The sequence below is a fragment of the Lotus japonicus genome, chromosome 6 (assembly GCF_012489685.1).
Source record: "Lotus japonicus ecotype B-129 chromosome 6, LjGifu_v1.2".
In the NCBI taxonomy this organism is placed as follows: Eukaryota; Viridiplantae; Streptophyta; class Magnoliopsida; order Fabales; family Fabaceae; genus Lotus; species Lotus japonicus.
Window position 1 is genome coordinate 67,400,840 of NC_080046.1, and position 26,845 is coordinate 67,427,684.

Genomic DNA, 26,845 nt, shown 5'->3' on the forward strand with positions numbered 1-26,845 from the left:
AGGGAGTTTCACGAGGAGGAGCTGGTGGATGGGGACCGACTACTCCCTAGTTTTGACATAGATGACGAGGCTTATGAGAAGATTTGCCAACCATGGACAAGTTGCCTTGTGGTGAAGCTGTTGGAGAAGCACATTAGCTACACTGCGTTGTGCGAGAAGATGCGTTTGATCTGGAGGCCAGTGAAAGGTTTTGAGGTAACAGATATCCGATGGAGCTGGGATATCACTGTTAGACACATTCCACGGGAGAGGAACATGGTGACGGATGAGTTAGCTAAGTATGCAACGTGGGTTGACTGTAGGAGGTAGGTTTGAAAGTATCAACCTCCCAATATTGTGTCTCTCTTGTGCCGGATGTGCTTCTGTAGTTTCGTTTCTTGTTGTCTTTTCCCTTTGTAACAAAATAAAAAGACCTAAAAGCTGCACTTGTTTAACCTTCAACCACACTTGTTGCATAGTTGGGAAATTTTTGCCTCAGTCTTTAAGCTGGCAGACATTGAGCCAGACAAGCATCACGATGAAATAGACATAAAACCAAACTTGACAACAGAAAACACTTGAAAGGGAAAGAAATCGGATACAAGGAAACTCCATCCAGAGCATTTTGACTCCAAAAGATAAAACAATAGCACATGTGCCTAGCTAGAAAGATGAGTATGATGTAGCACCAGAAAGACAGGATAATACTTGTAATATGGTCACAATTAACAACCCTCTACAATACTAAAAATGTACATGCATATATAATTATGTCCTATGCAGAAAACTGGATTTTATAAATACAAGCAAAACACTCTCAAGTCTCAACTTAGTTGAGCTTAACCAAGAGCAAAGGAAACCAAGAATCTACTTCTCTATCTAATAATAAACATTTCCTCTTTTTAACTGACATTAATTTCTCCGCTAGCCTGTGCTTCCTTGACGCTTTTTTCATACTCATCTTCTTCCACCTCAGCCTCTGCTTCTTCTTTTGTTTCATCATCATCTTCTTCTCCCCAACCATACCCTCCGATTGACCTGGGTACTTTAGCTGGGGTCTTGGCCTCCTCAACAATATTCATAATGTCTTCTATACTTTGAAGGGAAAAAGTTGGGTTTTCTTTTCTGTAGTAGACAGCTTGAGCCACTTCTGTCAACTCTCTAGGCAAGTTCTTTAAAAACCATGGATGAGACTTAATTTCCTTGATGGTGATTCTCTGCAGCAAATCACAAAAACACAAAATGCGAGACAATGAAATTGTTGAGCAACAATAAGCTAACTTCAAGTGATATCATGCACCTAGACTGAAAAATTTGACAAAGTTCCTTTAAAAGAAAAATCAGATAAATAACACACTGAAGTGCTGTTCAGCAGCATAGCATTTGCATACCTTAGCAGGATTTGCAACAAAAATGCGAGACAACAGATGTCTACAGTCTTGAGTTATGTGAACATAGTCTGGAATCTTGTATTGAACAGCCATAATTCTCTGTATAAGAATATGGAGAGTCAGAAAGAGTAGGCGTTTCATAAATCTATCATCAACTAAGATGAAGGGGAAAAACATATGTACATTTATGGTTTTCCTGAAATTTCTGGGATCCTCTGGGTCCTCAAATGGGTATGCACCCACCAGCATTACATAAAGAGTCACTCCGCAGGACCATACATCTGCCAACTGAACAGGCACAAAGCAGAATAGAATACAAAGAAAATGAAAACATCATCAATCAACATATAAAACATTGAAAATTCATCAAGCAAAGGTTAACCATTTCAAGGCTGAAAATCTTCAAATTTTGCTCTCTGGCAAATTGTCAGAACAAACAGAGATCATGAAAGTAAGCATACCCTTTCCTTGATGTGGCTAAAATTTTTAAGAGCATTTGAAATCACAATTAACCATTACGCATAAGTCATGATTTCCGTAATTTACATATCCATAATTTACATTCCAAACTACTCAATTCATACATGGTATGTTGTCCATATTATTATTGATTTCCGTCAGTTATATGTGGAAACATAAGTCATGATCTATAATTGCATGAGATATTGTCCTTGGGTGTGTTGAACCATTCCAATACATCTCACTGATATTGCAAGATAGAAACTAAATTACCTTTCCATCATATTCTCTACGTGAAAGAACCTCTGGTGCAATGTATGCTGGAGTTCCCACAGTAGATTTAGGCCTAGAGTGAAGCAGAGATGACTAGAAAAATAAATAAAAAAAAAGGGTGTCAGAAGCAAAACTTGTGAGATATGATGTATTTGGTAGTGATATGACTCCATAATTAAACCTTGGAATAACCAAAATCACAAATTTTGAGCCGAGGGGCAGGGCTGCCATCCAACAAGGTGTTCTCCAGCTTCAAGTCTCGATGGCAGATTTGCTACAAAAGAAGGAAAATTAATTACATAGAAAATCAACCCTAAAGAAGAGGCAAAAACAAAGTACGAAAATCCATTCCGAGATTTACCATTGCATGACAGTAGCAAACTCCTGAGATGAGCTGCTGGAAGAAATAGCGAGCCTGGAAATAAGAAGAATGAGAAAAGCATGATAGAATTTGAAGGTGAAAGAAAGTAATTTGAATTTGAATTTGAATAGCATACCTCATCTTCACTGAATCTTCCAGCAGTACAAATTCGTTCAAAGAGCTCTCCACCTGCAGCATACTCCATAACTATAGCGAGATGGGTTGGAGTCAAAACCAGCTGCAAAAGTGAAAGTAAGTGAGTAATAAAGAAGCTGAAGCTGAAGCTGAAGAGGATAGAATAATCAATAATGACAGATTGACAGACCTCCTTGAAGCGAATAATATTGGGATGACGGAGACTTCTATGGTTGATGATTTCCCTAGCAACATTCTCATCAATCTGAAAAACCAAACCATGAATCGCATAATTACATAAGAATTAATACAAGAATATTATTGTATTGTATTCTATCAAAAAGAAAAGAGATGAAGTTGAACCTTGAGACCGCGTTCAATGTATTTCATGGCGACAAGCTCTTTGGTTTCTTTGTGGCGCATGAGCCTGGCGACACCGAAGTTTCCAGATCCTATATCCTTCAACAGCTCGTACTTGTCCATCGCTGCCTGAATTCACATGCACCGTTCTACTGAGAGAGAGAAGAGAACCCCAAATTGAGAGAGAATAAATAAAGGGGTAAAGGTGGTGGTGAATCAATTTATGATATTCCAACCAAATTTCTGTGATTATTTACTACTAATTATTCGGGATTATGATTATTATATTTATTTGGGATTAAAATAAAAACAAGTGTTGAATTGAATGAATCGCAGAGCAGAGGGGTGGGGTTGTCTGGGGAAGAAGTGAAGAGAGAGATAAAACGTGATTTGCACTGCACGCACTCCAATTGCTTTTCTTCCTTCTCAATTTACCATATATTGATGTCACTCCAATCTTATCAATTTCCTCATTTTTTTCATTTTAATTCCAAAAATATGTTATATCATAATTCAATTTTAAATTTAACAATTATAAAATAAAAAATTTTAGGGATGTGATAATACAGTGTAAGTTCAAATAAACCAAATTTTTAAACTTATTTAAGAATTCAGATTTTCTTTTTGAAATGAAACAATTCATATTAGATCTAACTCTTTCTCAAAAATTAACTTATAAGTGCATGTTGCTCTGTCATTTATAGACTTGTCTAACTATATAAGACACTCTCAACACCTTCTTTCAAGCCAGAGTTGGATTTCAAGCGTGAATTTTACATGAAATAACATTTGTAGGTGATATGTACATGAGTAGTTCAATAAACGAATACCATATCTCAAAATATAGGTAAGAGGAAAGGGTTGTTCTGCATTACAAAAACTCTTTGGTCATATGTTTGGTCATATATTTAGTTAATGTGTTGTTTTGATTGGCTCTAAGAATCAAACCGAACGATATTGTGTGTGTTCGTTCAACTCACAATATTACGCTCTTACACAGACACCATATGACCGACCACCTGGTTCTAGACGACCGAGTATATAATTACAATCAAGGATGAATCTACATTACGAGCTATGAGGGCAAATGCCCTCACGACTTTTTCATATTTCCGTATAATTATATGTGTATGTATATTGCCCTCACAACTCAAAATCTCTGGATCCATTACTAAATTTACAATCAAGATCAGAACATGATTTCCACTCTTTTAACCAACTGACTAACTACAAAACTAAATTGTTAAAATTATGGTGAAACTAGCTCAACCAAAGTTAAATCACTACGGAAATCATGTCAAACAACTAACTACCTACACAATTGACTACATTTCAAGTATAAGAAGTTTGGTTTGCATTGTAAATAAATCAAACAACTCATCTACTCTTTTATTACTCTTCTTAAATTTTGAGATTTTATCTTTAATAGTGATACAACTTGAACGTCATAACATCTCATATCCTTTACATATCTTCTACCAAGTGATCTATCGTGCACATTCATAATCACCACACATCTGCTCGCTCAACACCGTGCATCATTAAACTTGATTAGAAGTCATTCTTGCTAGAGTTATCGGAAGTTAGTTATCTAAGACTGATATTTCAACCATGAATGGTAGGTACTAGGTAACGTGTATTATATTATCCACCGTTTTCTCTTAGCGGCCATAAGAAAGAATGGATTTGCATGAGCCGCAAAAATAATGTGGCATGAGTCATTACGTTTGAACTTTGACAATACAAGCTTGGCGTTGAGGTGGAGGCAATTCAAATGCCCCCAACATGCAATTTTGTAATGTTTTCTTTTTCTCTGCTAGTTTTTTTCGTGCTATTACTTATTAATCATGAGAGTTAATCATGTTTTAACAAGAAATTTCATATTTCAAGGGCTTAGCATTTTTCATACACAATCAAGACCTTAAGAAAAATTAATCATTTAAACCAAGCACGTGTTGGTTTTCTCTTCTTCTAGAATACCATTTGTCTAAAATCTAAATGACATGATTAGATGATGACATTAATTTACATGCCTGCCTCACTGTCTCACCATTCATTTCTTTTGACTTGTTGTTTACTTACACACCCACCAACCCAGTCCTTTTGTTCTTCCTTTTCCACTTCCAACACTTACAAAGTGGTGAAATAATGCAATTTTAATAGCTTCCACGATTCTTACATTTAGGGTCATGGTTCCACTTTTGCTCAGTTTAGATAATAATTTTCATTCAAAAAGTTTCATAAAACATTTTTTCCAACCAAACTCATATGATTTTGATTTTTTTGGTCTTGATCAAGGTATCCCACAGCCGACAGTCGTGATACTAATCTCTTGCCTCGCGGTCAGCGCACTAAGTTTTCTCTATTGATTGTATAAATTGCATTAGTAATTCAAAACAAAAACAAAAAATAAACACACTTTACTATTTATTTTATTTTTGGAAAAAATCAGACTTGTTTTGGTAATAGCAGAGGGCCTGCCATAGCCCACTTTCCTTGTAGAAAGCCCAATAAGAAAATCGGGCCCAGTTTAGTTTTTGAGCACACAGTTTAAATTTTGGTGGAGTTGTAATAATAATGAATAATTAAATATGGTGAAAAACCAGAGTTTGTTAAAAAAATTGAGTATTATTATCAGTGGGTGGCAGGCACGGAGAGAGAGTGAGTCTGAGTCTGAAATCTTCAAGGGCAAGTCCTCCTCGATCCGCCATGTTCTTCAGATTCTCTCTCTTGTTTCTCTTCCTCTCTGCGGCGGCCTTCGCTTCCGAGTCAGATCACAGGGTCAGATGCTCGATCTACTTTTTCTAATTAGATCTGCATTTCACTTTTCTTAGCTCTTTCTCTTTGGGTTACATGTTTCTTTCTCGCGTTAGATCTCAACTGTTTAATCCTCTTTCTTTCACCATTCATTTCAATTTCAAGTAATTCCTGTTCTGTTACAAAATTCATGAATATTTGCTGGCTATGTTTAGAATTCTAAGTGTTGTTGGCATTGCGTGAATATATGAAAAACAAGTGGGTTGACATTCCATAATGTTCAATGCCTCTAGAGTGATTAACCAACCGGTCATGGTTACTCTACTTGATACCTATTATCTGTTATTATCGAACCCATCAATCCAAGGTTGGTTTAAAGTAATTGAGGGTGTAGGAATTTCTGTCTCTCTGGACTTCAGTAAGATATGCTTTGTGTTATGCATGAGCTTCATTTTGTATCTAGAATGTACTTCTAAATGTCTTTAGGCAGTTGTACATGTACATAGACACACTTATAATGGTAATGATTTGAATGTGTATATTCTATTTGTAGCTTCCAGTAATGCTATCTCTTTAAAACATGCATTTCATTTTATTTCAGTATCAACAAGATGACCCGGTTACCCTTTGGGTGAACAAAGTTGGTCCGTATAATAATCCACAAGAAACATACAACTATTACAGCCTCCCATTTTGCCGTCCACCTGGTAGTGCTGGACACAAATGGGGTGGTCTCGGTGAGGTCCTGGGTGGCAATGAACTCATTGATAGCCAAATTGAGATCAAGTACCTAGGTATGAAGGCTTCTTTGCCCTATACTCCTATTTATTTCATACAAAGGCCTATCTATATACAAAACTGTCTTTAACAAAGATTTTTGTTTTTCCTTTTTTAGTAAATGTGGACAAGACCACCTTTTGCCGTTTGAGTCTCAATGAGGCAAATGTCAAACAGTTCAAAGATGCAATCGAGAATAATTACTGGTTTGAATTCTTCATGGGTATGTTGTGCGTTGTTTATTTCTTTTGCTTATTACTCATAAAATTAATAAAATGATTGTACTTTTGGAGAATCAATTTTTTTTTAGAAGCTTGCTGTATTTTTTTTTTCTGCATTTGGCCATTGCATAAACTTAAGAGCTGGGGTAAATAATATCCAACCCACAGGATATTGCTCCTTACTCTGTCCTTGATATCCAATCAGCTGCTTTATTTTACAACCTTGGAATAAACTCCAGGGAGATTCCATTGAAAGATGCCAACCGTAGATCTTTTAATTGTGAATTATATGTTACAACAACCTGGAAGATACATGTAGTTCTACATTATTGCTTGAGAGTCTGGGAAGTTATTTTAATGCCAACTGGGAAGGAGAAGCTAGCAACTGGGGCCTTAGATTAAGTTATTTAATGCATATATTTCTGCTTTTTGTGCTATAGTTTTACTTGAAAGTGATTTGTTAAAGTCCTTTACAAACTTGGCTTATAGCTTCTTTGTTATCGCTGTGGCTTGACCTAGATTATTAGTATTCTTTCCATCAGTGTTATCAAATAGCGGCTATAGCGGCCGCGACCCGCTATAGCGTAGCGGATTTTAGGGCCACCGCAATCGCTACGCCGCGACATAGCGGCCACCGCGAGAAACGCAATTGCGGCCGCGACGGCCGTAGCGGCGCTGGAAGCTAAACAGAAATAGCGGATTTTCAGGAATACTGCACGTTTTTTTTTTATTTTTTAGGGTTTTTAAATATGGTAATTCAGTAATTCTTGACTAGTGGGCCACCAACTGCCCAATTAACTCCCCATTAATTCGTTTTTGTTGCATTTTCTTTTTCTGTTTCACTGCTTTACTGCCCAATTAACTCCCCATTAATTATTTTTTTCTATATTTACGCTTCATCATGAAGAATCACGACAGAATTGAAAAGGTTTCCAAAATCCTAATTCTCCTTCTCTCATCCTCCTTCTACAAGCCCCATTAATTCGTTTTTGTTGCATTTCCTTTTTCTGTTTCACTGTTTTAAGACTTGTGTTTGGTTTATGTTGTTTTAAGTCTTTTGACATTTGATTTGAGCTGGTGGCACCCTTTAATAGTTAAAATTTGGTTGTTAAAAATGATGATTTTATGCAGTTTTTATTGTTATGTGATAAGCTGTTGTTTTTTATGCAGTTTTTATTTGTTCATTTCAAATGTTTCTGCTCTAGTATTGCAATAGATGTCTGATAAGCTGCTTTTTTTTTTTATAATATTTTACTTATTTTAACCGCTATGTGGTTACCGCTATTTGCTCGTGACGCTATCCGCTAAACGCAATAGCGGATTTTGGCCTCACCGCGATTTTCCGCGATCGCGATTTGACAACACTGCTTTCCATATGTTATTTGTAACCAAGATGATAGGCTTTCAAGAAAAAATTGACAGTCATACTACATGCTATTTCGTTCATATAAATTGTTGATGTATTTGTGATAAAACTTACATCTTAGACATTGTACAGCATAAAACACTGAGTTAGAACACTTAGGCCTGGAAGAAGTCCCCTTCTCAATTGGGATCCTTTAATTATGACTACCACTGGTCTCACCAGGCTGGGTGTTTTGACTTTTCAGATATACATAGTTATCAAAACTGAAAGAAGTATGTAGTTAATAAGTTCTTATTTGAAATCATTGTTTAAGCATTCTTGACTGATATTATAATCACCTGAACTAAAAAACAAGTAAGGGCTGGGATCTAGAAAAGGGTTTGCCCTACTGTGTAGGTCTGTACTAGGTAGCTGTACCTTGCATTTGCAAGAGGCTGATCACATGAACATGTTGCCTCCGGGTCACATGGTAACAGCCCAACCATTGAGCCTAGGCTTCCATTCAAAAGTATGAAGACTATTTGTTTAAGGATATGATTAAGTAATTTTCAATACCTTAGACTTAACGAGCATTAGAGAATTGATATTATGTGTTCTTGATAGGTATTATGATATGAATGAGGGTTTGTTCTGTGGGGTGGCCCTTATTGTTTGTTTCCAATTTTCATTTTAATAGCTTTGTTTTAGAAAAAATGCTGAATAACTTACTCTTTGGCATTTTTTCTTTCCTTGGCTGTCATATCTGCTGGTCTTCAATGCGATAAACACAAGTTCAGATGATCTTCCATTATGGGGTATGCCTATTACTGCCTCTGCCTCGTTCTCTTTATTTCGTGCTCCCTCTCATCCTATTTATAAGATCTTTTCAACTAAATCTCACAAATTAAAGATGTTAAAATTAGATGATGTATTTTTTTATAAATATTCCAGCATTTCCATGTTTACCACTATTTGATTTCAAACTCTACATTAATCAAAACCTAGGAACTAGAAAGGTTCAAAATTCATGAAGGTCAAATAAGAAAAAAATGCTTCTGAAACTTTTTGAAGTGTTTTATATTAAGGACCATCAAAAGTTTTACGAAGGGGTCTTATAAAAAAGACAGGAGGGAGCGTGACTTCGCATTTCATTTGTTGATCATTATTGAAGGTTCTTTTTATGTTTAAGGGTATGTTGGCGAGCTACATCCTGATAAAAACAGTGACAATGGAAAGCATGTCCTTTACACACACAAGAACGTCATTGTTAAATACAATAAGGATCAGGTAAGAAGTTAATTAAATCTCCCTGATCTTATGAGCTGTTTTGGGTGTGAGAAGTTCCTTACTTAGTTCTGTTTACTTGCAGATCATTCATGTGAATCTTACTCATGAAGACCCAAAGTCTTTGGAAGTAGGAAGATCTTTGGACATGACATATTCCGTCAAATGGATTCCTACTAATATCACTTTCAGACGCCGATTTGATGTATATCTAGACTATCCGTTCTTTGAGCATCAGGTGAAAATTAATGCTGCCAGCTCTGTATCTTAGATTGAAGTGGTGTTTATCATTGATTACCTGCTATGCATTTAATTTTGTGGCCATGTCAGTGAGAAAACTTTGCTCCTTTGGCTTCTGTAGATTCATTGGTTCTCCATTTTCAACTCTTTCATGATGGTCATCTTTCTAACTGGATTGGTGTCAATGATATTAATGCGGACTTTGAGAAATGACTATGCTAAGTATGCTCGGGAAGATGATGATTTGGAAACTTTGGTGAGGCTTTGTTGACTTTGTCTGTAATTTATTTTATTTGTAGAATATCCATTCCTCTTTCATGGAAAATTCATTTGGTCAATTGTCAAACTTTCAGGAAAGAGATGTTAGTGAAGAATCTGGCTGGAAACTTGTGCATGGTGATGTTTTTAGGCCTCCTCGCTATTTGATTCTTCTTTCAGCAGTTGTTGGCATAGGTGCTCAGCTTGCAACGCTGGTTCTTCTTGTCATCTTGTTAGCTATTGTTGGGATGCTGTATGTTGGGTAAGTGCATTACTAATTATAATGTTACTCTGAATAATGGTTTTATTGAGATAGTGTGATTGTGCACAAAATAGACTTAATGCAATACACATTTGTTATTTTCTTCTCATATATCACTAGTCACAACTATTGTTGTCTAGCTTTCCTATTGACCATATTTTGTTTGCCCATTTTGTTTCCCCCTTCCTTATTATGTGAATTTCCTTAAATGTGCAGGCGAGGAACCATTGTCACAACCTTCATTGTATGTTATGCTCTCACGTCATTCATTGCTGGTTATGTGAGTGGGGGGATGTACTCGCGAAATGGGGGTAAGAGTTTGCACAGAATATTGTTGCATGCTCTTTCAAGTTTGTTTTGGTGGCTGTCTCTCTCTCTCTCTCTCTCTTTGAACAATTATAACCATGCTTATCTTTTTCAGGTAAAAATTGGATTAAATCCATGATTCTCACAGCTTCACTGTTCCCATTCTTGTGCTTTGGAATTGGATTTATCTTAAACACAATTGCTATATTCTATGGATCTCTAGCAGCCATCCCCTTTGGTACAATAGTTGTTGTCTTTGTTATATGGGCTTTTATCTCTTTCCCTCTAGCACTTCTTGGCACAGTTGTTGGAAGAAACTGGAGTGGCGCTCCAAATAATCCCTGTCGTGTAAAGACCATTCCTCGTCCCATTCCTGAGAAGAAGTGGTACCTCACACCCTCTGTAGTTTCTATGATGGGAGGATTGCTTCCCTTTGGCAGCATATTCATTGAGATGTATTTTGTATTTACTTCCTTCTGGAATTACAAGGTGAGTTACAAAGCCATGACTTATTTGTGCAGAAAGAAAGATTTTTCTTATGGGTCTGGTAGGTTACTTTCACTTTATCAGAGCAAAGCAAACAATAATTTCTTGTGGAAATGTTTTAAATAGAAACTCTTGTATTCCTGTGAAATAAACACATGTGCTTGTCTTACATTTTTTTGTTTCCTCTTCTGCTTTTTGACAAACAGGTGTACTATGTCTATGGCTTCATGCTACTGGTTTTTATAATTCTTCTCATTGTTACCGTATGTGTGACAATCGTGGGGACATACTTTTTGTTGAATGCTGAGAACTACCACTGGCGATGGACTTCTTTCTTTTCAGCTGCCTCAACAGCAGTTTATGTGTATTTGTACTCAATATACTACTACTATGTGAAGACAAAGATGTCAGGCTTCTTCCAAACCAGCTTCTATTTTGGATACACTTTGATGTTTTGTCTAGGACTGGGAATTCTCTGTGGTAAGTCTTCAATTTAATTTTAATCTCTGTTAGGATCACGCACACATTCTACAGAAGTGAAACCCTATTTTTCTTCAAACTTGCAGGAGCTGTGGGTTATCTTGGTTCGAATTTGTTTGTGAGGAGGATCTACAGAAACATCAAGTGTGACTAAGGCTTTTGTGCGAGTCTGAGTCGAGACCAGAGCAATTTCATATGATGGTTACGTTACGGGAGACAATAAATTGTTGAAGGAAAGCCTCTGGTCATATGTGGAGGACCAAAGCATGTTTACAGGTTGTATCACAGGGTTTTAAGGATGGGGGATGTATTCTTTCTCTGTATTAGGGAAGCCCTGAGATTTTTTTCCCCTGGCTGTAATTGAAAGCCTTTAGTGAATGCAGGCAGGCACTACTATAATTTAGATAGCAGCTAGCAAAATATCACTGTTGTGGTCACTTTTTTTATCCTTTTATAAATAGGTACTCGATTGAGGGGATGAAGTATCGGAAATGAATTTTGTGCTTCTGAATTTTGTATCAAAATCTATCTATCTATCCGTTCTAACAAGTACTACTTCCTCCTCATCTCTTCATGTTAAAATCTTAAACAATCAGCGTGAAATTTGTATCAAAATAATGAATAATCTTGAATTTGTGGCTCTAATATGCTCGCAATTCCCTGCCTGTAAATTTGGAAAGCGATCTTAATGGACCAGTCCCTTTCCTAGTAGTAATTTAATGGTTATCAAAATAATCACATTACAATCCAAATAAGTAGCCAAAGAAAAATGGAATAATTAAAATAAATTGTTCATAAAGTGAGGTAAGGTAAGGAATGTGTAGGATGAAATATCTGTGGAGATAAGAGGGATAGATAAAGTGAGGCACAAAAGACAGCCACGTAGCAGATAGGGTCACGTTATTTCCACAAGCTCCCATTATTAATCATCAACAACACACACCAGAGCCAGTTTCTTCTTGTAACAAGTCAAGTATTGTAGTAATGGCAACCGCACCAGCATTCTCCGGCGCCACCGTCAGCACCTCCTTCCTCCGTCGGCAGCCGGTGGCGGCATTCCCGAATGTCGGGCAGGTTATGTTTGGCGTGAAAGGTGGCTCACGCGGTGGTCGTGTAACCATGGCTGCTTACAAGGTGAAGCTCATCACCCCAGAGGGACCGCAAGAGTTTGAGTGTCCAGATGATGTTTACATTCTGGACCAGGCGGAGGAAGTAGGCATTGATATTCCTTACTCATGCAGGGCTGGTTCTTGCTCTTCCTGTGCCGGCAAGGTTGTAGAAGGTGCAGTGGACCAGTCTGATGGTTCGTTCCTTGATGATGACCAAGTTGAAGGAGGCTTTGTTCTCACTTGCGTTGCTTACCCCAAGTCTGATGTTGTTATTGAGACTCACAAGGAGGAAGAGCTCACTGGTTAATTCAATATTGCTTTTAAGTTTCTTCTTCCTGTTCCTGTTCCTGTTCCTCTCTCTTTCCCATGTCTGTTGCATTTAATTTTGTGAGTGACTTATGGATTTATTATTCCTACCCTTGTAGTGACAACAAAGTGAACTTGGTGCAGCTCTAATTATGTTTTGCTTAATTACTGTTACTGCTCATAGTTCTCTTTTCTGCCTTCAATAAGGATTCTGAGTTTCCCTATAATTTACATCAATGCAATATATTTTGTGCTTTCTGCATGGATTTTCTTCTGTCTCTGCCACTCGGTAGCTGTTTGGATTAATGTTGTCAACGTGTATTTTAGATGCAACTGATTTTGTGAAAATTATGGTACAAATGAGAAAATTGTTAGAGATATCATATGTGTGGATATGAGATAACTAGATAAGGGTTTATATGTGTGGTCAGGTTCTGAAAATTATGTTTCACAATTGATGTTTGGCTATGAGAGAAGTGATTTATGTGAGGTAATGTTCGTGAAATCTAATTATAAAATCTCACTGTTGATTTGTAGCTTCATCCTAGAATTGTTTTTGAAGCTAAAATTAATTGTGAAAGGAAATATTTAAACACCAAGTAATTGATTTTGACATTCCAGGATCAGTTTTGATGTTGATAAGCCAGCTTTCAAACACCCTCTCAGTCATTGTGTAATTGGTTTCAATTCTTTTACCGGAAAATTGATTTTGACATTCGAGAATCAATTTTGATGGTTATAAACCAGCTTCCAAGCACCCTCTTGTGTCTGGTTTCACTTTAAAACTCAGTTAGCATCCATCGAAATGACAAATCCCACTTTCCCAAAGACTTGGATTGGATGAAAGGACCTTCTTAGCGTGTATTTGGTTTCACTTCAAGAAATCACATGTAATCAAAAAACCACGTTTAATCAATCAGCTACTGCAATGTGTGGCTTTTGAAACTATGTGCTCTGGAGTTTGTTCTGAATGTGCATCCAAACAAACTATTTATAGCTGACGATTGCATCTTACCTGCGCTCCCATAAGCTGATGATGGCTTCTTATCGGCACTCTTAATTACTTCTAATAGCTAACTGTGCTAATGCTGAGGATTAGATTTCCAGAATGCTAAAACTAGAAAGATTTAAAATGGTATGTCCAAATATTTTTACCTTACAACTTATATCATTTAAAAGAATGAGATCATTTATAATAGTCCCTTGCCGTGCAAGCTTCTTCTTTCTCAACTATTTATACATCTATGCTTCGGAGTGTCTAAGAATGATTTACACATCTAAACTCTCTGAAATTCGAACTAGTTATGCAGTAAAACTTAAAATATGTAACAGAGATTGATCATGTCTTCTGAAACAAATCAAGAAGAGTCTCAACTTTAGCTATCTCAGGGTCTTCATCATTATTATGTACAGACTCAGAGAAGTAATCAGCCCCCTTGGTTGAATCTTGGGGGTTGTTAGGAGTCATCATCATATTCAGCTGGTCTACTGAAGTAACTGTTATCTGATTCAAAGACTGTAAGGAAGAGCTTCGAGTTAAAGTGCCTGAGACCACTGTTATCTCGTCCCTCTCATCAATTGTTGATTCAAGAGAACACACTGATCTAGCTGTGTGAGAGTGCAAAGACTCATGCTTAGACTTCTGCTTAACTCTTTTACACCAACTATGCAGGGAATCTCTAACACTCTCTGTCACTAAGGCTTTCTTACATCGAGATCCCATCTGGAATTCATGAAATTATAAGGTTAAGGTATTGAAAGGAAAGACAATGATGAGAATAAAACACTACTCCTTATTTATACTAATAAGAGTCACATATATCTAATAAATAACAAAATATATCAATATATATAAGGAATATATTCTATATGTAAACTAATCTAAATAAAACCCTATATTTCCAATTTGGTAATATAATGCTAAAACTAAGAACATGAAGTTCAGTGGTGGTGAAGCTATCAAATATATATATATATATATATATATATATTTTTTTTTTTTTTTTTGGTGTCATTTTTTAGATACCAAACTATTTCATTTTAATATTCTGCATTGGTTTTGAGCCAGTGGAGAAATATGGATTATGAACTTATGTGATATATAGCTAGAGAACAGAAACAGAATGATCTTCAAACATTTAGAAATAAATTTTCTTATCACATGGAAGGTTTAAGCCAACCTGCGAAACTATTACATTGAGCGGAACTGTCATATAGCTACACCAGAACTGAACAAGAACCCTGAAAATTTAGAAACAAGAAAATGTGACAGTTTCTGCTGATTGAAGTAGAATCTGGAAAATTAGTCAAAAAGGTAGAATTAAGCAATTTTATGAGTGATGTAACCAACCCAGATGTCAAACGAGTGATGATCATGTAATGGTTTCTCATGAAGCATGATCGTTCTTTGAGTCCCCACTAGACATACAGAAAATTCAAGAAAATTCATCTCAGCATAAAAATTCTAAAGCAGATTATATATAGGCATACATATGATGGCAATGCCATAAATACAATGTTGAAAACTTCAAATCTTACCAATGTCCAAATAAAAGATGCCATTTCAAAGGAATTCTGCACCGGAAGAAGAGAAATTAGAATAGAAAGATAACTATACTGAATGACTCGGCTACAAATAATAACATGTTTTGATCAGCTTCTATTTCTTCAGAAGTCAGAATCAATTCTAACACTCAGAAGCTATTCACAAAAGCTTCTTCTCAGAATTGATTTTACCTTCAGAATTAATTGTACAAGAATTTCCAAACATTTACTAATATGTTAGCATATTTCACCTGAAATATTACAAATTGTATCAGCCATAACAGAATATCTGGTTTTTTGAACCAAAAAAGACCGTCGCGCGGCTTTACTTGTTGTGTCCTAGCAAATGGACCTTGCTGCTCCATTATCTCAAGTGCTAAAGTGGAAACAACATGTTGAAGTTTTGTCCCTATCAACATTACAAGCTTTTACAAGTAGAGGAATCAGATATTAACGAAAATAAATTTGAATGGACTGTTTCATTTTGAATCTTGAAATGTGAAGACAGAATATACATACAATGGCGGGGATAAAAGAGAGCCAGAAGTATATGTTCAGTCCTGAAAATTTAGACACTCAACTATCAGAGACCAAAGACACTACCAATTTTCACATCTTCAATTCTGAAGAAGGAGCGTTACCATGAATGTTCACAAAGATGCAAACTATGGCATAAATCCATAGCGGCCAGCTGCAAAATCGAAAAAGGTAGTTCAACTGAGTTATTTTCTCCATGTTTTTCTTTAAACTTTATACATGAATTACAAAATCTTGATATAAAAGGAAGTTTGATGTAGATGATTCAAAAGAACACAAGAGTTTGCCGGATTTGGATCCTCTCCATCCCCTCTCCATCCAAAATCTGAGCCATCGATTTTAAATTTTAAAGGTGAGGATTAATTCATGTTTTCTCTCTCTTCTTAAATTGATCCAAGCCTTTAAATTTCAAAATCAATGGCTCAGATTTGGATGGAGAGAGGATGGAGGGAACATGGATGGAGAGGATCCAAACCCGAGTTTGCCACAATAATCAAGGGCATTACACATTAACTGTGAAGAATACAGTTAATAACTTACACAATTATCACTTGATAGGAGAAGTCCATTTCAAAAGGGTTCATACCTTATTCCTAGAATGCCATGAAATTCATCTTCCATGCTTCGAACCATGTATTTATGAAAATCATATGACAATGGCAATTTGTGTTCCTGTAGATTTACAAAGTGGAGAGAAGATTAGACCATTGGCATAGAATAAACTGGTATGGAAGATGACAAGCATGTTAATGATTTTATTCCATACAGACAATTGATTGTCATCCTCAAATTCTCATATGATTATCCTTTATGTGCAAGACTGACATGGATTTTTGTGAATGCAAGAGCAAAGCTCAGTCCACTATGTATAACATGTTGAATAGGTTATTGAAAGATCAGGCCATCAGGGAACAATAACTGGAAAGAGAATCTCCAGGTATGAATTTTTTTGTCTTGAATACCATAGCATACCATGAGTCTCTTTATAGACACGGCTTATCATAGTGAACAAGGTTATCAAGCAAAAAAATATACAGTACTCCTGTAGTATGTGCTCTTTTTATGAACTTAATGACACAAAGTGTAGTTCAGAAGGGGAGCACTGAGTCTTCAGTAGTACATGTGTACTGAAGATTTGCTTGTTATCAAGAGAACGAAAGAAGAACTCGTCCACAAATAGAAAACTTACAGTGATGAAACCCAGACGGAGTGCAAGGTAATCTGATTTTTGTATAGAACTCCTAAACTGACGTAGGAAACAGAGCTGCAAGGCCAGAACACAAATTGCTATCCATTAATAGGACATCCAAAACATGCATAAGGCTAATACTAAGCAGACTTGGAGGAAAGAAGAGAAAAGTTACAAAATCCAATCTATGAATATTTCACTATATTGTCATATTTTGAACTGTAAGATCGCCAACCATTCCATCAAAATGTCAACTTGGTGAAAAATAAGTTAAAAAAGAACTAAGGATGTGTAATTAACACATTACCATCCAGATTAGTATTGGATTCCTGCTCCATGGATGAGAAGTGTGATGGAAGACAAAGGTTGTCTGCCGCCTCATCACCTTGTTTCTCATTCCTGTAAACAAAAATTTATAAAACTATAGGCAATATTATTAACATGTGATATATAATGCAGAAAATATTAAGCAAGCAGTGGACACCAAGTTTGTAGAATTTTCCCCTTCCATCATTTCTGTCTACATTGACCAAGTTCCTATAGTGGTTGGTCATTAAAGCACCATTTTATGTTGTCTACCTTGTAGATTTCCATCAGTTGCCATCTGAGCCTGATTTTCCCATCTGCACCAACTATAGATCTGCCCACATAAAGACACAGAAGGGTATGAACCAGACAACCAAACATGGAGAACAGAGTAACTAAGACAACTCCAAGTGAGTGGAACAAGGACTTTGAATATTATTGTATTTCTGTTTCCATATGATCTCAAGAGTTTATATGTGTGTTTGTGTGTGTGTAGGTTCTAAGGAGAAATATTATACATAATCCTATAATAAGCTAGAAAATTTGATGACCAACCTTGCTCATGGCTAAACCAACAGCCAGACAACTATACAGAACATGAGTGATCCCAAGAACAAACAAGAACCGGTGCAGCTGCTCAAGACCCTCATATGAAACAAAGGGTTCATGGCCCTGCATTCATTTATAGTATTTCAGAAGGAAGATTTGTAGTATTAAAAAGAAGCATTGATTTTATAGTATTTTCTGTACGTTTCAAAAAAGAAATTGGGCGCACTTGCTGCAATGAAGAAAATAACATCTAAATTTTACTTGAAGCATGATACCTCTCTACATTGATGCAATGCACCAGTAGTTAGTCCCTTGGGAATAGTTTCATCAGGCAACGAGGAAGAATTTTCAAACATGAAATTCTCATTCGTGCCAAGGTCTTGTTCAGAACAAATATAAAATTTGCTGCTGAAAAGTGATGAATTTACACAAATTTCAGAGATCCACCTCGCGCTTTGTGCCAACAACAAAGAGATAAGCCCAAGCAGCATCAGCTCTATTAGAAAGGAAAGGTCCAAGTTAAATCCAAATCGAAAATCAGTTAAGCTACCAAAGTATCTGATAGGAAAATTGAATCAGGCTAGTAGTATTATTGAATATTCACATTGGAAATGCCTTCTCTGCTACTGATATAGTCCCTATACTGATATCAGTATTACTATTAGATCAAGCTTAACATACAAAAGAACTCTCACTGTCTTGAGTTCTACCATTCCTTCCCCCCTACCATTCACCCTAGTGATAGGAGAGTAGCAAATAGTTTAGTGGAATCATAGTAGGGCTATATTTTTCTGTCAGCTCACATTGCAAAGCAAGAAAACATAAAAGCAGCAACAATGTGTTGCTGTGGAGAGAACATGGATTTGAGTGCTTGCAAATGGTAAATCAAGCGAAATTGGATTCCATGCAGTCAAGGACAGTCACAGAATCTTGGTCATTCGTCAAAGATGGCATGGCTCAAATTTTATAAGTTTATCTCTGTCGTCTGATCTTTATTGAAATATATGAGCCAACTAATCTTGATCGTACTGTTTAGATTCATTGACTACGTGAATGTAAGATCATCATGACTGTAGGGAACTCAAATCAAAATCAAGCACTCACTCAGAGTCCTGAATTGCTCCTGCATTTATGTGCAAGGAATTAAATGTTTTACCTTCCTTAATTTTCTCCAGTGAGGCAAATAGTGCCTTCCTTTTGGTCTTCTTCAACCACTGCACAGCCGAAAAAATGAGTTTTATATCTTCATGAGATTCAAAGAACTACTTGAGCTGCTAATAAACATGTTACTTATGGCTAAAATTATAGTTTACTGCTTTTAGAAGTTCATGTGATTATTATTACTGGTTCTTGACAGAAACTGAATCACTTATATGTCTTTTTCCAAGATACTAAAAAAAAAAAAGCAATTTTGACACTATCATAGCAAGTAGCAAAACAAGCAGGCAAATTGTGAAGAAGGTTCTTATTTGAGAATCACATTCCCTCTCTTGTACCTTGCTAAACCGGTAGATTGAACGCTCAACCAAGAAGCAGACGAAGACCATGACAGTAATAACCGAGGCAACAGAATATGTTGGCGTCTCAGCCAGAGAGCGACCTGGCTGCAGCACCTCCTCCTCCATTAATTCCTCACATCAAACAGGACCCTTTACTTTTGATTCAAAAAGTTGAAACCTTTCATGGAAAAGGGAGAAAAATAAAAAGACAGTATTTTGATTCCACAGAAAGGCAAGGCACAGATGGGATCCACGAAATGGGGAAATAGAAAAGAGAAGCATCTCAGGTCAGAGATTCAGTGTTTATATTTTATTGTATTAGGTGAAGTGAAGGGTGCATGTGGACAGTGGATATTGCAGTTGCAGGTACAATGCAGTGTAGATCCTACTGACCTTTCATCATAAACTCCTACTTTGATGTTATTTTTATTGTTCTAAATTAAGAAGAGGCCTTGAGTTCTAGTCTCTGAATACAATTGCATTAAATACTTTGTAGTCCTAACCGGCTCGAACAATATTGTCTTAGTGGAGATAGATGTGTTTTTAAGAAAAAACTCTTGTTTCTGCATTGCATAGATACTGTGGCGTGGCACCTAACACACGTTCTCTCTCCTTCTAAATCGAAACCATGCACATGGAGGGTTTCCCAATCTCCCAGGTTGTTAACATTTTTTAAGTAGTAAGTTGCAAGGGTCCCCTTCTGGGGCCTCTATGCTGACGAGAACTGGTATATTATAATGGCTCGATGATGAATTCATAGCTAAAGACAGAAGGAAAAGTAGTAAGTTATGCGGAAAGCGGAGTGATGAGGATCCTCTCTTTACAACACTCTCACATTTATTAATTAAAATGTGAACACCACCTAAATTGTTGAATAGTGTGTGCTAGCATTGTTTATCACATTTATGTAATTGAATAAGTAATTGATTTTATTTTAAAAGCATAAATAGATTTTTATATGTGTGCAAATATAAAAATTGCTTTTAGCTTAAGCATCTCCAATGGGAGTTGCTTAAATCCAGTTGGCAACTTAAGCAACGTTGCTTATTTTGGAGCACCACTGGAGCAACATGACGTGGCAGTTAAATTTAAGCAACGGTTGCTTATTTTCTCTCTCCTTACTTTTTGACTAAAAAATCATATTTTCTCTTTCATTCATGTACTTGTATAGTGTCATTACCTTGAAATAATATAAATATAAGAGGTATAATGGGACTCAACTAAAAGTAAACTAAGCAACCGTGGTTGGAGCGAATTCTGCTTGAGTTGCTTAAATCCTATGTGTCAGTCTGGACCCACCGAAATAGTTTTTAAGCACCTCAACTAGCAACTATGCATTGGAGATGCTCTAAAGGCCTTGTTTGGCATTGCTTAGTTCATCATATAATTTTTTTTTTAAAATAATCACTCATGTATTTTTCAAGTTGCATGTTTGTGTATGAATAAAAACTGAAATCTCATCATTTTTTTAAGCTAATTTTTTTTAGAAAAGCTAAATATATAGATAAGATGTAATAATGACTTTGGCCCAAAACAATTACATACAAAGACATAGAAAAAAATGTCTATTATAGGAGAAATATAACACCTTCCCTCCGCCCCAACCCTCCAAATGAGAATAACTAAGTATTGTGACAACCAACAACGTTGGTCAAATAGTGAAAAAAAACCACCATTTGGTATCTTTTTCAATGCCTGCGGCATTGAAAATAACAACAAACATCCCTCTTAACACAAAAACAAAACCAAGCCCGAAGTAGAAGCAACTCAATGCTCAAGTAGCTTGAAATAATTCTTCACGTTGTTTCTATTAGCACTTGGCACAACTCGTCCCCAAAGCTTCAAGAATATTCAAGTCCTTCATCAAAGAGAAATAGCAAAGGAGATCAAATAGGGTAAGAGGATGCCCTATCTTATCTCTATCATTAATGATGAAACATTGGAGTCAACAATTCGTTCACATCAAGATCACATAACTCCTCATGGAAAACCTATGAGAAAACCTAATGATTAGAGAAAAAACACTAATACTTGTTATAATAATGTTTATAACATGCTTATAGCACGACCGAACCAAGTAAGTAAAATATATTAAAGCAAATTATTTAAGTATTTGGGACATATCACCAAACTTGATGGTCAACTAAAATTCATCTCAGATTTTAAAATTTCAGGTTAGAATTAACTCGACCTCTACAAATACCTTATTGGTTATTTATCTTTTTCACAATTTTCAATGAACTAAATTAAGCGCGCACATAATGAAACCTAAAACCTAAAATTATAAACTTTGTTACTTAATTGTAAAAAATAATTAGTATAAAATTTGAAACACAAATGAAGTGTGTGATTTTTTTTAAGAGAAAAATAGCATTTTCCATCTTATATTGACACGCACAGTTCTATCCATAGCAATTGACAAGGATTTCTTTTCGCAAAACCCTCACTTCGCAAAAACCCTACTCTCTCTCTCTCTCTCACTGCGATGGCGTCGTCGTCGTTAATTCGCCTCCGCCGCTCCCTCACAGCGCTTGCCGGCTTCCACCGCTCCTTCTCTGCGACGTCGTTGTCAGCTCCCATCCGGTACGGCGTTTCATCACCATGTTGGCAATCCCCAAATGTGGGTTTTCAATCCCGTTCGTTCATGTCATCGCCGACTTCGCTTCTATCCATTCGATCCTCACAGAGAAACATCCCCGATGGTGAGATTGGTCCCGATGAGATTCTCTTTGAGGGCTGCGACTACAACCACTGGCTCTTCGTCATGGATTTCCCCAGGGACAACAAGCCCCCTCCCGAACAAATGGTTCGCACCTATGAAGAAACTTGCGCCAAGGGCCTCAACATCAGGTTCCTTTCTCATTCATTCATTCTTCCCTCCATTAACAATACCTTAGTCTACATGTACATGTATAGTTTAAGATACAGCATGAACATTTCAGATTATGTTAACAATAATTGATTGTGTGGCTTTAGTTTGGAAGAGGCAAAGAAGAAAATATATGCCTGTAGCACAACAACTTACACAGGCTTTCAAGCTGTCATGACAGAGGAAGAGTCTAAGAAATTTGAAGGTATCTCTTTCTGTTAGTGTTCTACTCTCAATTTTCAATGGATGGAGCTAGATATTGATCTTTGGTTTTCTGCCTTTTAAACAGCTCTTCCAGGAGTTATCTTTGTACTACCTGATTCCTATATTGATCCTGTCAACAAGCAATATGGAGGTACTTTTTTTCAAAACCTGATTGCTTGTGTATTACTATCTATTTCAATGTAAACTATTTTCTAATTCTTGAATATTTATCTGCGAACCTTTCTCAAAGCTATTTTTAATGTGTCTTATATAGGAGACCAGTACATCAATGGAACAATCATCCCTCGACCTCCACCAATACAGTATGGGAGAAATCAAAGACGAGATGATCGGGGTTCCAGGCCACAGGACGGAAGAAACCACGGGCCTTCGCAAAATTATCCGCCTCGACAGAACTATGGTCAAACACCACAGAGTTATCCACCCCAACAGAACTATGGTCAAGCATCACAAAGTCATCCACCCCAGCAGAACTTTGGTCAAGCAGTGCAAAGTAATTTACCCCAGCAGAACTTTGGTAGAGCACCACAGAGTTATCCACCACAACAGAACCATGGCCAAGCATCACAAAATTTTCCTCCCCAACAGAACTATGGTCAGTCACCACAAAATTATCCACCTCAACACTATGGTCAATCACCACCAAATTATCCACCACAACAGAGCTATGGTCATTCCCAAAATTATCCACCCCAACGGGGCACCTATGATTCTGCTTCTCAGCAAAGGTATGCGCCACCTTCACCACAATTTACGCAGCAGCAGAGCGCTGGACCAGCTGGTCTAGGAGAAAGGAGAAACTTTGTACCACAGCAGGGCTTTGGACAACCAGGACAAGGAGAAAGAAGAGATCTTGCGGCCAGGGGTGTTGCTTCTGAGGCGAGGGGTAGTACTTCTACCCCACCATACTTGAAGGATTTCAAACCATCATATATGGAGCAGTCTCAAGAGGATTTCAAACCATCATATATGGAGGAATTTGAAAAGATTGGGAATGGAGAGGTATGATAGCCCAAATTAATTGAGAAATATTCACGTTTCTTTTATGTATCAGAATAGAATCAATTTTCAGACAAACTATAAGCGCTTGTCTTGTTTTATAGTATTTTGTTCAATATTTTAGGCTTCTGTTGGTGAGATCCTAGAGCTTTCTAATCTGTGCTATTGAAAAAACAATCAACTCTTTTTTCCAATCAATGCAAAAGATGACTTGTTTTTGTTGCCTTCTGCAGGGAAGATATTGATGATAACAGTCTGAGTTATGCTGGCTGCTTGTACTGAAGTTACTAATAGCATTCTTAGTTAATTGTATGAACTCACCAATATGGTGAGAGGTTGAATATGTTCAGTACAAACCGTAAATTTTTGGTGCATGTTCTGTTTCCTTGACAAAGTTTAATAACTTGAACATGGTATGTAAAGTTTATGCTAGCTGCCACCTGGTTTTACTAAGCATGCTTTTATTTACTGTTTCATGTGTTCTTTCCTTTTTCTTTTTCTTTTTTCTTTTTTTTTTCCCTTTCTTTTTTCTCATTCTCTTTATGGTAGACAAAATAATGGATGATGATTTTGGTGTTCTAAGCGTGGCAATATATCGTTTGGCATGGCACTGTATATTATTTATCATTCTTAAATCCCTCTTTTATACCAAGTGCCTGTATTGAGTCAATGGTTCCATATTTTCACGGCTAGAATTGAGGGTGTTCTTCAGGTTAAGAAGCATAATGTGAGAAGCTAGAGGAAAGGGGTAACGGCTATACCTTAATCATAATAATAATAAAAGGTATCTGTAGAATTCATATATGGGAATGGTGTGCAATACTGCAGAATGGTTCTGAAACAGATAAATGGCTTACCTTTCATATGTAAATTTCTGTATGTGACACTCCAGTGAAGAAGCGGTTGGGGTTAACTAAGGCTATGTTTGTTTTACGTTAGGTTGAACGTTAATGAAACTATTACGAAACTATTTTGATCTTTCACGTATAAGCACTTTGGAAGTTCCGAACACATTCAAAGAGAACCCAACGGACGTTTGGGCTAAAACCAAACACACACTCAGTATGCTCAAGATCCAATTCAACAAATCATGTAATTGCACTTAAGGATTTGATAAGGTCATTGCAACTATTTTATTTTAAGGATTTAATGTAAATGGAGTAATGCGCTCTTTGGCATAAAATTCCTTTACATGGACATCCAATATATGCAGTTCGCTTTGCGCGCTCTTTGGCATAAAATTCTTTTACATGGACATCCAATATATGCAGTTCGCTTTGCAAGGGACAACCACATTTCTGCACTCTATCATAAAAACATATATGAAAACAACTTCCATTTCTTCCTCTTTAAATGCTTTTCGAAAATGTTATTGTTATTGTTGTAGATTGTCCGATATACAGATTTCATTCATCAAAATAGTATAGAAGATGTCAATTTTGCTGTGATACCTGCAGAGTCTTCATACCTATGAAGAGATTTTTAAGTTTCAGAACTTCAATAGATCACACATACATATAGGCTTTTATACCAAAGGAAGACAAATACCAAATATCTATGGGAGCCGTGCACTTATGTAGTTTTGGTAGCGTTTGATGACGGAACGGAACAGGACAGAACAGAACGGAACGGGACAGGACAGGATGGAACATGACAATAATGTTCTATGTGTTGTGTTTGGTAACTCCAAGTCAATAGAACAGAACCATGATTTTAATTACATATATAACCCTGCATGTTTAATATTTGATTGAGGAAAACAAATTGAACTCAATTGAACATTTTGTATAGAAACCGTTTGTTATTGCTTACTTCATGAAATAATCACTTATTTCTTTAAAATAATTACTTATATATTGTTTAAGTTGTTTTAGTATGTTATTGAAAAAAGCAGAAACCTAATTATCTATTTAAGCTATTTTAAGTTCGTTTATTTAGATTAAAAATATTGACTTTTAACTATAATTTTTTTAAGAGATTTTGAGAAAAGCATAAGTTGGTGTTCGACTACTCTAATTAAAATCACTTTTTTTTATCTCCCCTCATCTATCATCATAGATTTTTATTATAAGCTAAAGTAACTGTTTCAAATAATTTGTTCTCAGTTTCAGCTAAAACAAACACAAAAATTGATTTTTCCAAAATAAGTTGAATTAAACGCATTCTAATTGGCTCGTTTATCATTGCTTACAAAAATTGATTTTACTTTTGAAAAAATAATTGATTTTATTTTAATTAAGTTGATTCGTGTTTGATTACTCTAATTAAAATCACTTTTTTTTATCTCCTCTCATCTATCATCATAGGTTTTCATGATATGCTAAAGTAACTGTTTCAAATAATCTGTTTTCAGCTTCAGCTGAAACAAACACAAAAAGTGATATTTGATTAAAAAGTGATTTTTTTTATTTTAAAAGTGATTTTTTTTATTAAAAAGGTGATTTTTTATTTGAAAGTGATTTTCCCAAAATAAGTTGAATCAAACGCACTCTAATTGGCTCGTTTATCATTGCTTATAAAAAGTGATTTTACTTTTGAAAAAAATAATTGATTTTATTTTAAGTGATTTTTTTGAAAAAATAGATTTTTATTTAACTTTGTCTACAAATATAATAAGTGCTTTCAATTTTATAAGTGATTTTAAATTGTTTAGATACATAAAATTTCAAATATAAATTAGGGGTATTTTTGAACTTGCAAAAGTTTAAGAGAGTGTTCCGTTCTGTTCCCTTCCGTTCCACCATTTTCCATGGAACCAAAGTGTCCCGTTCCTAGAGCATTTTGTCCCGTTCCGTTCCATCTTAAAAACACAGAACAGAACTCATGTATCCTGTTCCGTTCTCTTCCTACCTGTCTACCAAACGCTACCTTTCTCTCCTTTTCACTTTTCTTAGCTTTTGAGTATGGACAACAATTGGGGAACCATACAAAAGATATATCTGTTTCACTAAGTTGATCATTCATGAAACTCAAGAAAATTTAGTTAATAAGACAATAAAGTAAATAACATAAGCAAGGTAAATACTAAATAGACGCCAAGAAGTTGGTTAAGTGAATTAGTTCCTATATGTTATCCTCTGATATGAGATACTTTAGAGAAAATAAAGAAAACAAGGTAAATAAATTATATGACACAAGATGGCATGATTAAGAAGTTTTATTAGTAATGGGAGGTATATATACCATTTTTAGAAAAGTATTATTAGTTATTCTTGGAAGTGTAATATAAGACCGCATAGCGCAGTGGATTAGCGCGTCTGACTTCGGATCAGAAGGTCGTGGGTTCGACTCCCACTGTGGTTGTTTTTAAATTTTAAATTTTTATATTGTTGTTATCGG

General features: G+C 36.0%; 5 protein-coding genes and 1 non-coding gene across 6 annotated transcripts; 4 read left to right on the plus strand and 2 right to left on the minus strand.

Annotated features, from left to right (window-relative positions):
• Positions 1 to 662: 662 nt before the first annotated feature.
• LOC130722207 (serine/threonine-protein kinase SRK2B-like) lies at positions 663 to 3,344 on the minus strand. The gene is made up of 9 exons (XM_057572863.1): positions 2,962 to 3,344; positions 2,789 to 2,863; positions 2,600 to 2,701; positions 2,464 to 2,517; positions 2,284 to 2,376; positions 2,103 to 2,195; positions 1,554 to 1,658; positions 1,371 to 1,469; positions 663 to 1,196 (listed from the first exon to the last, which is right to left on the minus strand). The coding sequence occupies exons 1-9, from the start codon at positions 3,079 to 3,081 to the stop codon at positions 882 to 884; spliced, it is 1,056 nt and encodes a 351-aa protein (XP_057428846.1). The 5' UTR covers positions 3,082 to 3,344; the 3' UTR covers positions 663 to 881.
• A 2,232-nt stretch (positions 3,345 to 5,576) lies between these two features.
• On the plus strand, positions 5,577 to 11,923 carry LOC130723241 (transmembrane 9 superfamily member 1-like). The gene is made up of 12 exons (XM_057574215.1): positions 5,577 to 5,739; positions 6,317 to 6,509; positions 6,611 to 6,715; positions 8,856 to 8,873; positions 9,248 to 9,345; positions 9,428 to 9,580; positions 9,704 to 9,838; positions 9,936 to 10,102; positions 10,319 to 10,413; positions 10,524 to 10,897; positions 11,101 to 11,374; positions 11,461 to 11,923. The coding sequence occupies exons 1-12, from the start codon at positions 5,668 to 5,670 to the stop codon at positions 11,526 to 11,528; spliced, it is 1,752 nt and encodes a 583-aa protein (XP_057430198.1). The 5' UTR covers positions 5,577 to 5,667; the 3' UTR covers positions 11,529 to 11,923.
• A 283-nt stretch (positions 11,924 to 12,206) lies between these two features.
• LOC130723243 (ferredoxin-like) lies at positions 12,207 to 13,051 on the plus strand. Its single transcript, XM_057574217.1, has one exon. It carries the CDS (start codon positions 12,359 to 12,361, stop codon positions 12,788 to 12,790), a length of 432 nt encoding a protein of 143 aa, XP_057430200.1. The 5' UTR covers positions 12,207 to 12,358; the 3' UTR covers positions 12,791 to 13,051.
• Positions 13,052 to 13,927: 876 nt separating this feature from the next.
• Positions 13,928 to 19,803, minus strand: LOC130723242 (MLO-like protein 4). Its single transcript, XM_057574216.1, has 15 exons — positions 19,411 to 19,803; positions 19,071 to 19,128; positions 18,190 to 18,410; positions 17,921 to 18,037; positions 17,639 to 17,699; positions 17,367 to 17,458; positions 17,060 to 17,134; positions 16,457 to 16,542; positions 15,975 to 16,024; positions 15,853 to 15,893; positions 15,585 to 15,758; positions 15,328 to 15,363; positions 15,140 to 15,207; positions 14,970 to 15,030; positions 13,928 to 14,512 (listed from the first exon to the last, which is right to left on the minus strand). Exons 1-15 carry the CDS (start codon positions 19,537 to 19,539, stop codon positions 14,129 to 14,131), a joined length of 1,653 nt encoding a protein of 550 aa, XP_057430199.1. The 5' UTR covers positions 19,540 to 19,803; the 3' UTR covers positions 13,928 to 14,128.
• A 2,015-nt stretch (positions 19,804 to 21,818) lies between these two features.
• On the plus strand, positions 21,819 to 23,982 carry LOC130726997 (DAG protein, chloroplastic-like). The gene is made up of 5 exons (XM_057578322.1): positions 21,819 to 22,263; positions 22,390 to 22,487; positions 22,572 to 22,637; positions 22,761 to 23,509; positions 23,740 to 23,982. The coding sequence occupies exons 1-5, from the start codon at positions 21,899 to 21,901 to the stop codon at positions 23,749 to 23,751; spliced, it is 1,290 nt and encodes a 429-aa protein (XP_057434305.1). The 5' UTR covers positions 21,819 to 21,898; the 3' UTR covers positions 23,752 to 23,982.
• A 2,753-nt stretch (positions 23,983 to 26,735) lies between these two features.
• Positions 26,736 to 26,809, plus strand: TRNAR-UCG (transfer RNA arginine (anticodon UCG)). The gene has a single exon. It is a non-coding gene; the product is annotated as a tRNA-Arg (tRNA).
• Positions 26,810 to 26,845: the final 36 nt, after the last annotated feature.